General features: G+C 45.0%; 1 protein-coding gene across 1 annotated transcript in view; it reads left to right on the forward strand.

Annotated features, from left to right (window-relative positions):
* Positions 1-12,774, forward strand: part of CHMP5 (charged multivesicular body protein 5) — a 188,043-nt gene that overhangs the window by 118,933 nt on the left and 56,336 nt on the right. Inside the window, exon 5 of the mRNA XM_078687742.1 lies at positions 4,106-4,177. Within this exon, the coding sequence (XP_078543868.1) occupies positions 4,106-4,177 (72 nt within the window). The remainder of the gene's footprint in view (positions 1-4,105; positions 4,178-12,774) is intronic.

A 12,774-nucleotide genomic window follows, 5' to 3' on the forward strand; every position in this document is an offset into this window, starting at 1 on the left:
AGGCAAATACATTATTGTGTCCGTCCCAATCTCCTGAAATGCTATGTTATCGCCTTTTTCTCACTAACATATTCTTTTTATGTCTTGCCCTCCTAGAATTTGGTTGCCTACCGCTTTCTCGCAAGCTTGCACCTTTTTTCTTCTGGCTCCGACTGTTTAGTTCTTGAACAGTCCTATTTGACATAATACTTGGCTTAAAAAAAATTGAAAGACTTTAAGATGGAAAGCATGGATGAGCAAGGGTTTATTCCTCATCTCACAGTTTTTCCATTTTGGCTCCCTTATTCCCATTTCCAAGTTATCTCCCTTAAACATTTTCCCAGAGACCATACATACCCATTATACTGAGCTCTCTGCCTTGGTACAAACTGCTTTCACCCAATACGCATCTTCTGTTCCTTCCCTTACTAGTTTGTTTCCTCACTTGTTCTCAATTTATGTTTACTCCAAGGCAGTTATCATATATACATTTTGTGGATTACCCAACCCAGATAGGACCAAAACAATAACTGAATCACTGTAGGAATTTGACTTACATTTTCTTTGGCTTACCTCATTGTGGGGTAACATTCGGTACAATATACATTCCACATCTTGTACCACTAGTTGCTTTCAAACTTTAAATTGTTTTTATAACACTCTTTTATATTCCTGTTTGTCTTTTTACGCCTAAACCTATACACCAAGACACTTGCTGGTGCTACATTACTCACCCGTAAACATATTTTCATATGTTTTTTACCTGTCAAGGTCTTTCCCATTTCAGATCTCTACTTTGGAAACGTATTAATGCTATCACCCAGGTTCATATACCCCGTTCACATGATGTACTATTTCTGGGTATCCTGCATGTTTGCAAAATGAGTAGATCTTCTGGTTTGAATCTGCACTCATGTAATTACCTCCAACTGGTTTGTCATAGTCACAGGCTTGTCCAATACAACCGGAGCTCATTACAGTTATCAGTTGAATGTAATTGGTTATGGATGCCACTTGCCAATCTCACATTTCTATTACTGTTGCTACTTCGCATTTCCGTTGATTCTATTCTCTTATTGTATTGAATGTTTTACCATGTAGTATTTTGCTGCATTCAATATATTTGTTTCCACTATACTGAAGTACTTCATATTGATACAATTGGACTCATTCCACTTCTTCTTTATTCCCTTTCTTTCTCTACTTGAAATTCATTGTTTTTGACTTTTCCTATTTTTCTGTCCTTTGTATATAGTAGAGAGGAAGATCTTTTATTGTCCCACTTTTAAATAAATTCTCCTTGCGCGTTCTAGCCCCAGAACTCTTTCTATTTTATCGATTAGAAACTCCACTGGTTTGCTATGCACTGGTTTCTTTTTTATTGGCTGCCTTGAGAACCCTTAAGGTTTTTAGTAGAACGCCTATCGCACGTTAAGACCATTGCTTCAATCGATGTACTTGTTTTTAATAATTAGGATTGCTGCTATCTGATTCTATTTTAACCTGAAGGGTAAAATTGCTCTGGTTCTTGCATTGTATTTATTCTATGTTTGACTTTTAATTGTAATAAAATGTCTTTTTATGTGTACTTTTATGCATTTTTTGAAGTGCGAAATAAAGTCGGTTGATGATGATGACTTTGCATTTCCTCTGTTGAGTATTACTCCTACATTTGGGATTTGCTTAATTCTTAGCTTTGTTCAAAGTTTGATGTAACTCATATCTTTTTCAGTGTTTCTTATATCTATTATTTCTTAATACAATTTTTTAACTTGGAAAAAAAATGCTGAAGTCAGCATGTTCCTACTTTCTCTGCCATTAAATTGAACTTAAAGAAGGGGCTGATGTTTGCAGCTCATAGAACCAATAGATAGACATACTTCCTGATCCCCACCATGTTCCTCCTTTTCCTGTGTTTCGAAGAAAGCTCAGAATCCTCTCTCAGCGGAGTGGTTTTGTGTGCAGGTAAAGTGCCTAGACACCTTCATTGGTGGAGAGCACCAGAGAAACGTTATGGAAGACATGGCTCCATGAGTTGAGGTTGAAATGCCATCTTGGAAAGGCAGTCATTTAGTAGCGAAATAAACAGGTTTCTGGAAGTACATAGTGATATAAAGAGAGAAGCAGTTAAGATCACAGCCGTTTAGTAGTGAAGAAAACTTTTTTTGAAGAGAACTTCATAGTCTCATCAAGAGACAAAGAAGAGAAGCAGTTAAGACCACAGTTGTAGGTTTTTCATTTTAACGCACCAAGCACAAGCGGGCTAGTCTGGTGGTGCCATCTTTCCTGAAGAAAAATACAGGTAATTTGTTCAGGTTTACAGGTTCAAGAAATGCCAGGAGCAGTACTGGAATAAGAGCTTGTCTAAATCCGAACTTAATTTATTTTGGCATGAAAATCTGGCCAGTGTTACCTTTAATTGCTATATTTATCTAGAATATATTTTAGTCAGTGACTTCTTTTACGCACTTGTTATTTCAGGTTTATATTTCAAAGGATTAAAAATAACGACTGTTGCCGATTTTTCAAATATTTCTACAGGCCTTTCCATGAAAATACTGGACTGGGGGCAAACCTATTCTACACACAAATGATGATGGACAGAATGTTGCATAATGGCAAAACATTCACCCCCAGTCACAGATCTGGGTTTAATCCATCGTTATTTTGCTCACCAAGCCACCCCATTTCAGACATGGCCATATGCCATATGCAAATCAGTCTTGACCCTGTGCCTCATGGGAACAGTCCAGCCGGAACTGCCAAGCCATGTCTTTCCTGGATCGGAATCAAGCATCCTAGGACCGGTTTCTGGCTATCAGCCATCTTCAGCCAGGATAGCTTGACTCCAGCGGCTTAGTGAGCAAGGGACCCACGTCTGGGCATACCCTTCCCACATAGGGTGAACAGCAAAACACAATAGATGATGGATGGAATGTTGCATAATGGCAAAACATTCACCCCCAGTCACAGATCTGGGTTTAATCCATCGTTATTTTGCTCACGAAGCCACCCCAGTTCAGACATGGCCATATGCAAATCAGTCTTGACCCTGTGCCTCATGGGAACAGTCCAGCCCGAACTGCCAAGCCATGTCTTTCCTGGACCGGAATCAAGCATCCTAGGACCGGTTTTTGGCTATCAGCCGTCTTCAGCCAGGATAGCTTGACTCCAGTGGCTTAGTGAGCAAGGGACCCACGTCTGGGCATACCCTTCCCACATGGTTTTTGGCTATCAGCCGTCTTCAGCCAGGATAGCTTGACTCCAGTGGCTTAGTGAGCAAGGGACCCACGTCTGGGCATACCCTTCCCACATAGGGTGAACAGCAAGTTGGCAGGGTATGCTCAGACGTGAGTCCCTTGCTCACTTTGCCACTGGATTCAAGCAAGCCGGGCTGAAGACGGCTAAAATGCAGGAAACCGGTCCTCGGAAGCTTGTTTCCGGTCCAGGGAAGGCATGGCTTGGCAGTTCGGGCTGGACTGTTCCCATGAGGCACAGGGTCAGACTGATTTGCATATGGCCATGTCTGAACTGGGGTGGCAGAGTGGGCTGAAGAACGGTGATGGATTAAACCTAGATCTGTTGACTGGGTGTGAGTGTTTGATTGGTTCAGATGCTTCTTCCATCACCACCCCCTTTTGTACCGCTTTGTTCGCCTTAAGTTGGCAGGGTATGCTCAGACGTTAGTCCCTTGCTCACTTTGGCACTGGATTCAAGCAAGCCGGGCTGAAGACGGCTGAAATGCAGGAAACCGGTCCTCGGAAGCTTGTTTCCGGTCCAGGGAAGGCATGGCTTGGCAGTTCGGGCTGGACTGTTCCCATGAGGCACAGGGTCAGACGGATTTGCATATGGCCTTGTCTGAACTGGGGTGGCAGAGTGGGCTAAAGAACGGTGATGGTTTAAACCAATATCTGTTGACTGGGTGTGAGTGTTTGATTGGTTCAGATGCTCCGTCCATCACCACCCCCTTTTGTGCGGCAAACCTATTCTAGTATTGCCAAGTTACCTTTCAGAATTGGCAGCTTGAGCGAGGCATAGTGAGTCTGGGTTGTTGTTTTAAAACAGGGGCGGTTGGTATGTGGACTACTGCTGCTTTGAGGTCTAATTTTAATTTGCATTTCCCCAGGTTGATGCCATGAAGATCGGTGCAAAAGAAATGAAGAAGGCTTATAAACAAGTCAAAATTGATCAAATTGAGGTGAGTCCATTTTATTTTTCTTCAATTGGTATGATAAAGGCTAAGGCGACAGATATAAACATGAGCGCCAAAGTATCTATTTATTGTATTTAATCCTTTGTGAATGAAGCCTGCGCAGATGTGTATCCAGGAAAATGACTTATCCAAAACGTCTGGTTTTGTACTATTAACCTGTTCTAGAAAACCTTGTTCGTAATTAGTTCCCTATAGATAGGTTGTGTCTGGAAAAACATGTTGGTTTTGGGCATTGCCCATAGGTTGAGTAATTATGACGCATGATGTTATTGCCCGTAAGTGCAAAATGCTCCAGTGTGTGGCCGATGGCGCCCATTTGCCATACTTCATTTCTCTGGCCTTGATGATTAATCTGTCATTTTAGCTTTTGCTTGTCTAGGTTTAAAGGGGACATACGGTATGCCATTCTTCTTTATCTTTTTAGAAATTCTATCTGCTAGTGCCCAGAAACTAAAAGTAGTGATGTTTAGTTGGCGTAAGGTTCAACAAGGACTTTAAATAAGCAAAAACAGAGTTAGCACTCTTGACTGTACTATACTGTTAACATTTACTCAAAATTATTTATTTGTTCCGATTTCTATCCCTGTTAGCAGAGTCATGCCAATGTGCATTGCCTAATGTCTGTTTTTCTCCAATTAAAGAGACGTGCCTGGTTCGTCTCACTGGTGCTCGAGATGGATCTGTGTGGAAATGGAAAAACACGACAATGCCAAAATGTGTCGCTACTTTATCAATACCGATATTTTGGACAATATATATTTTTTACATTCCTTTTACATTTTTCTTTATGTTGGGAGATCCTCGTTCCCTCTAGTCCTATCACCTGTATACTGACACCTTGCTGTCTTCCCCTGCGTTTAGCCTCCCCAGACCACCATGCCCTTTGCTTTTTTAAATTTAAAAAACTGTTTTTATTGTACATTTTTGCTCACTTATGACCGCATTTTTGCAGCAACTTTGCATCTCTAAATTATTTACATGTTAAATCTCAATTGCAATAAGTACTAGAATTCCGCAATTTCCACTTATGCTTACAAGAGTATGTACCATTTGTAGAGCCAGCAGGAGAGAATTGCATGGTCTGATTCTTAAGCTTAACGTGTGTGGGAGGGTAGATCAAATATATATATGTATATATATGCCCTGATGTACGCGATTCCGTTGTTTTGGAGAAATTGGTGTATATGCTAGCCAGTTGCTCTTCCAGCATACGGACTACCTTCACGGGTCCTTGGTCTGGTGTATATATATATGCATGCAATAATGAAGAAATTTAGGGGTCAACTCATACACAAGTTGATATGAGTAACATTTTGGCTTACTGTTAAACCACCCAGACCAATGGTTACTTTTTACACTTCCTGTTGTGGTTGTCTCATTGATTCACTACCTAGGTCACGTCATTCTTGCCATCCATTGCATTTATTTGCAGTTTCCAGTTGTGGTTATTCTTCCCTCCCCCTGCTTGTGTTAATTACTGACGACTTTGATTCCTCATGCCCAATTTTAATCCGACCCACTCTGTGTTTATCCCTCTGTCCTAGAGATCTTTTTTAAACACTCCTTTTATGTTTTTATCACCCCTCTCCTTATGAACACATCTCCTCCTCTTACGGTTAGTCTTAAGCACTCATTTGTGGTTATCCTTCCCTCTTATTTTTTGGTCAGTCTCATGTGATTATTCCTCACCCTTTTGCAAATGTTCTCTCTCCGTTGATTTGCATTTCCATTTTCTCATTATTTCCGCCTCCGAAAGATCTTAATCGCCTTATATACCAAGGTGATATTTAATACCCCCAGCCCAGCATTCTTGGAAACATTTGTTTTTTTTCTCCTTTCTTTCATGGTTTCTGTACTTTTTTTTCCCACAACATAATTTTATTGTTGACAGCCAAGACAAAGTTGATGCCTCACTGGGCATCCGCAATAAGCATATAATGTGACATATACTGATATCAAGAATTTCAACAATAGTATAATGTCGTTCATACAAATAATAATTTGCAAGGTAAAACTTTAAAGAAAAAACAAACAACTGTGCCACATAATATCTGTCTGAAAAGTAAAAACGTCTCATATATAGGGAGAGTTTTAGCCACCCATAACCACATCCAGCATGTGTACTATGTATGTTCCAGTCCATTATATTCATATCACTTGTTCTTCAGTAGTAGGGGGGGCTCCAGATATAGTCCCCTATAATCTGCCCACCTTTTCCAAATTTTGGAAAGTTTCTGAGGGCATCATCTTGCTTCAAAGACCGGGATTTTTGGACCCATAAAAAGTATAAGCTCTTCTTCCATACCCCAATCAGTGGCTTCTGTACTCTTGATGTTGCAGTTATATCAGGTGCTTTTGGGGACCATCCTACCCCGATGTGGATTAGTAGTGGCTGTGAGAAGTTGGCCTGGTATATGATGTTCACTATTCTAGTGAGCACCTTGCACCAGTCCAAACAACCCTTATGGTGATGGTTGTAAAGTCAACCTTATAGACCAGCTATCCTAGTGGTAGCATGGACAAAGCAGTCTTAGGCTAAACTCAAGAGGGCATGTAAGGCCAGCTGTTTTACCATATGCAATCCCTTTAATACCAAATGAAAGGACACCACACAGGATATATATAAAATATATATGTATTTATTTCTAAACAACCCCTCTGAACTCTTTATGAGGTCAGAGGACAAAGCACATAACAAGAGACTTAATTATCATACAGTAAGTTGCACAATATACATTAATGCCCATGGGGCACTTCAAACCATATACTAAAATAGTGGTGTAAGAACCACGTCACGAACAAAGGATAGGCCTATGGCCTAGGGAGTCGCTGGGGCTACACTGTACTACCAAAGGATAGGAAGTAGGAGGCCCACGGGAAGCGTGTGCAGTGTCTTTACACACACGCAAGTTACCATAGAGTTAGAATGGGAACGAGGAAATAGGAAACTAATTCTTTTAGGGCACTTCCGGATGGACAAGGAGAAAGCTACTTGAAATTTAGACAGTTGGATAGTCAATACCCACAGGAGCACCGAAGTACTCTCGTTACCCCACCCAAAGGAAGCGGGTGCATAGGTGTCAGTGTGTCGGGTTTCGTCGCTGATTCCTATGGAGCCTTGGAAAAAGATGCTGCAGGCGACCAGGAGGGAAGTGTCCGGATGGATCCAAGAGTGGATCGAGGATGAAGAGTACCTGAAAACAGAGGGGACAGTCTGAGTCACTAGCCAGTGACCAGGAAGGAACCAGGCGATGTCGCGAAGCAATCGGGTGCTGTCGTGAAGCTTGTCTCTGCAGCCACCTGGACCAGGAGGTGTCGACGACTACCAGGAGCTGGACACAGACTGTCCCACGAAGGATCTCGCTGTCGGCGGTGTCCGCTTCCGGATTGGAGTCAACAAGCCTTGGCAAAGGCAACCCACGCAGAAAAGGAAGATGGCTTCTTAATCAGACCAGCAAGGTCTGATGGGCTACTCCTTTTCAGGGGAGCAGGGGCCAGTCTGGGGCAACCAGACCAGCTGTGTAGATTCAAGATTTCGTCGTCACAGTGGCCACTAGCCAACGGGTAAGTGACCGGACAGACTCGTAGAGCAGGAAAATGCAGAAGGGCCCCACGCAGAACTCGTGGAGGGCTGATCTTCGGTGCAGTTGGTGCTCGGGGCTGGGGCTTCTCAATCCCCAATGCACAACTTCGAGGATGCCTCAGAAGTTGCACGGAAAGCAATGTGCTGGCTTTTCAAGATGGCCGGTCCCACGTCTCGCGTCGCCTCCACGGGTCTCAGCTTTGCTGTGGCTGTGGATCGGGCTGAAGGAAGTCCGGAAGTCCAGGTCTTGTCAGGCTCTGTTCTCGGGCTCCGGCGGGAGCGTCGACAAAGCAAACCGTTGATCGCTTGATGGTGCCTGCTTGTGCAGGGTGGTCACTCGTTGACCACAAGGGAGATTCTTCCGTCGTCTTCTTGCAAAGTAGATCGTGGAAGGTCCAGAGTTTCGTTTCAGAGTTTGTCAGGATAAATCTAAGTCTTGGGACTCAGCTCCTACCTATATACCAAATCTAGGGGCTGGATTACCTGTTAGGTCCCTCCTATGGGTGGGATCAGGGAAGGGGGTGGTTACACCCCTTTCCCTTTGTCCAGTTTCACGCCAGAGCTGGGGCCGGAGTGCCCCAGCACCGGTTTTTAACTGGACTATGCATGGGATACCTTGTGTGCCCCAGGCAGTGTCTCATTTCATTCAGCCCTCCCTGCCCCAATACACTATGGCCTGTCTGGGGTGGTGCTAGCACCTCCCAAGACAGGAACTCTATTGTCCAAGCCTCCCTCGCTGGAAGGACTCCCAGCAGCAGGTCAGACTTGTATCCGTGGCAGCAGCATCCATTTTGTGATGCTGAGGCTCTGGTTAACTTTAACCGGGATTAGTAGGAACAACATGTCTTCTCCCTCTAGAAGGGTGGAATGCTACCCCCGTCGCCAGAACTGGCGAGGGGGTAGTATTCCAAAGCGTATGACGCCTTACACGACATGTTTTGATAAAGCCAAACCAAAGCTAGCATTTAACCGCGAGGTTCTTAATGCACTTAAGAGTATATGGTATGGCTATATCCTAGAACAGCTACAAGGACATGGTTCCGAAAGCTGAAGACAGGCTCAGCTCATGCTATAGCACCATCTCACATAAAACCAAGCACCCTGCCTCCAGGATTGTTAAGGCCTGCCATAGAAGTGACTTATAGGTGTATATGTGTCTAGATATAAGGTTAGATATAGGTATACTATATCTAAGCAAGGGGTGATTACACGACCTTGCCCCAGCTGAGTGATCAGCCAGTTGTGTCAGTTTGGATGGCCAGCCAGGGGTGGCAAAAGATATGCTGCAGCCCCTGGTAGGCCTTGGATGCACCTATGCCCTGTGTACCTATAGTACACCGGACAGGGGCTCATAAGGTTACCCAATTGGTAATGTACCTAAAGTACATTGTATGAATTTAGAGAGAGAACAGCTGGGCTGTGGGTCTGATCAGCAGGCCCACAGCCACATCTAAGTCAAAAACCAGTGAAGCAAAAAGCAAAAAGTGGGGTGACCATAGGAAAGCAGACCCTACTCTCCTACATAACCCCCCCCCCCCAACGCAGGGACATTAGACTAACCTTGACCAGTTGTGTCTTCATGTTCTAAGTGGAAGTACCTGGAGAGACCATCTGCATTGCCATGGTCAGTCCCTGGTCTGTGCTCCACTGTAAAGTCCATCCCCTGTAGGGAAATGGACCACCTGAGCAGTTTGGGATTTTCACCCTTCATTTGATTTAGCCACAAGAGGGGCTTATGGTCTGTCTGAATTTAGAAGTGAGTTCCAAACAAGTATGGTCTCAACTTCTTCAGGGCCCAAACCTCAGCAAAGGCCTCCCTCTCAATGGCTGACAAACGTTTCTCTCTAGGGGTCAGCCTTCTGCTAATGAAAGCAATGGGCTGGTCTTGACCATCTACATTAAGTTGTGAAAGCACAGCTCCCACCCCCAACTCAGAAGCATCTGTTTGGACAATGAACTCTTTGGAGTAGTCAGGACTCTTTAAGATAGGTGCAGTGCACATGGCCTTCTTCAGTTCATCAAATGCCTTTTGATAGCTAACTGTCCACTGAACCTTTTTTGGCATCTTCTTTGAAGTCAAGTCATTAAGTGGTGTCACAATGGACCCATAGTTCTTAACAAACTTTTTGTAGTAACCAGACAGGCCCAAGAAAGCTCTGACCTGTGTCTGGGTGGTTGGAGGAGTCCAGTCTCTGATGGTCTGGATCTTACTCTCCAGTGGTTGAACCTGACCCCCACCTACAAGGTGGCCCAGGTACACAACCTTACTCTGCCCTATCTGGCACTTTGTGGCCTTGATAGTTAGGCCTGCCTTTTGCAGGGCCTCTAAAACCTTCTTCAGGTGGATCAGGTGATCCTCCCAGGTGGAGCGCTGAAGACGGGAATATCAACAAGATAAGCTGCACAAAAGTCATCCAACCCAGTGAGGACTTGGTTCACCAACCTTTGGAAAGTGGCAGGTGCATTCTTCAAGCCAAAGGGCATCACCACAAATTGGTAATGACCTCCTGGGGTTGAGAAAGCTGTTTTGGCCTTGGCATCCTCAGCTAACCGGATCTGCCAATAGCCTGCTGTCAAATCAAATGTGCTCAGAAACTTGGCAGAAGCCAATCTATCAATGGGCTCATCTGCTCTTGGAATTGGGTGAGCATCTGTCCTAGTGACAGCATTGAGACATCTATAGTCCACACAGAACCTCATCTCTCTCTTACCATCCTGGGTGTGAGGTTTTGGTACAAGGACTACTGGGCTGGCCCAGGGGCTCTCTAATGGCTCAATTACTCCAAGCTCTAACATTTTCTGCACCTCAGTCTTTATACAGTCCCTGACATGGTCAGATTGCCTGTAGATCTTACTCTTCACAGGCAGACTGTCACCAGTGTCCACCTCATGGGTGTACCAGTTAGTCTGACTAGGTGTCAATGAAAACATATGTCTAAAGGATTGTAGAACCTGTCTGCAATCCTGTTGCAGCTGGCCAGTGAGGCTGCCAGCTAAGACCACACCATCAACTGAACCATCATCAGGGTTCTGAGTCAGCAGGTCTGGGAGAGGGTCACTCTCTTCCTCCTGCCCCTCATCTGTATCCATGAGCAAGCCCATGTCTGCCCTGTCAACATATGCTTTGAGTCTGTTGACATGGAGCACCCTGTGGGGGCTCCTGGGAGTTCCAAGGTCCACCAAGTAGGTGACCGCTCCCTTTTTCTCAGCAATGGTGTGGGGTCCAGACCATTTGTCTTGGAGGGCTACTGGGGCCACTGGCTCCAACCCCCACACCTTCTGTCCTGGCTGGTACTCGGTCAACACAGCCTTTTGGTCATGCCAAGCTTTTTGGCGTTCTTGGCTAGCCTCAAGGTTTTTAGAAGCCTTCTTCATATACTCGGCCATCCTGGAGCGGAGACCAAGTACATAATCTACTATGTCTTGTTTAGGCTCTTTGAGAGGTAACTCCCATCCTTCCTTCACTAGACATAGGGGTCCTCTTAGAGGATGCCCAAACAAAAGCTCAAAAGGGCTGTAGCCAACCCCCTTTTGTGGGACTTCTCTGTAAGCAAACAGAAGGCAGGGTAGAAGGATGTCCCATCTTCGCCTAAGCTTTTCAGGTAAACCCTTAATCATACCCTTTAAGGTCTTATTGAATCTTTCAACAAGTCCATTGCACTGTGGATGGTAGGGTGTAGTGAATTTATAGTTTACACCACACTCCTTCCACATTGCAGTCCAATATCCGGACATAAAGTTTGCACCTCTGTCTGAGACAACCTCCTTTGGAAAGCCCACTCTTGAGAAAACTCCCAGGAGGGCTCTTGCCACAACAGGTGCTGTTGTGGTCCTTAGGGGAATAGCTTCTGGATACCTGGTGGCATGATCCACTATCACCAGTATAAATCTGTGCCCAGATGCTGTTTGGGGATCGATTGGGCCAACAATGTCTACCCAACTCTTTCAAAGGGTACCCCCACCACAGGTAGTGGTATGAGGGGGGCCATTGTTGTGCCACCTGATTTGCCACTGGCTTGGCAGGTCACACAGGAGCGACAAAACTCCTTGGCATTTTCTGACATATGGGGCCAGTGATAATGAGGGACAAGCCTGTCCCAAGTCTTGTTCTGACCCAAGTGTCCTGCTAAGGGAATATCATGGGCTAAGGTAAGAAGGAAACCCCTAAAGGCCTGAGGTATGACAAACCTCCTGGAAGCACCAGGCTTGGGGTTTCTACCCTCGGAATAAAGGAGTCCTTCCTCCCAATAAACTTTATGGGTACCTGTAGCATTCCTTGCAGCCTCAGAAGCAGCTTGCTGTCTGAGGGGTTCAGGAGAGGGGCAGTCTAACTGTGCCTGCCTAAAGTCTGCCCTTGAAGGTACCCCTGTCCAAGAAACTCAACCTGATCAGGTTCAAGCTCTTCTGGGACAGTTCCTCCAGAGGTCTCAAGTCCAGCTTCCTGAGAAGGCTGATCTTCACTTGTAGGCAGGGGGGAAGGCACTGCCTTAACCCTACTGCTCTTTTCTCTTGGGTTGCACTTGGTCCATAATTTCAGGATCCAGGGCTGGTTCAGTTTGGCACTTTTTGGCCTGTGACCTGGTCACAGCAAGGACATGTGCTGATATGCCTAACATCTCTGCATGAGTCCTATACTCCACTTCTGACCATTCTGAGAATTCAAGATCATTGCCCAACAGACATTCAACTGGGAGGTCTGCACTTACCACAACTCTTTTGAGGCCAGTTTCCCCTCCCCAGGAGAAGTTAACAACTGCCACATTATGGGTAGTAGTGACATTGCTTGCATTGGTCACCAGGTAATTATCACCCAGTACAATCTGTCCAGGGTCCACAAAGTTAGGTGTCACCATTGTGACACTGGCACATGTGTCCCTGTAGGCTTGAGCCACTTTGTCATTAATCAAAGGTGTTTGCCTGTACTTGCCCAGGGTACTGGGACTCACAGTAGAGGACATAGCCATGTCCACATTACAGACGAGAACAGCCTGAGTGGGGT

This window comes from Lissotriton helveticus, chromosome 4_1 (genome assembly GCF_964261635.1).
Source record: "Lissotriton helveticus chromosome 4_1, aLisHel1.1, whole genome shotgun sequence".
Classification (NCBI taxonomy): domain Eukaryota; kingdom Metazoa; phylum Chordata; class Amphibia; order Caudata; family Salamandridae; genus Lissotriton; species Lissotriton helveticus.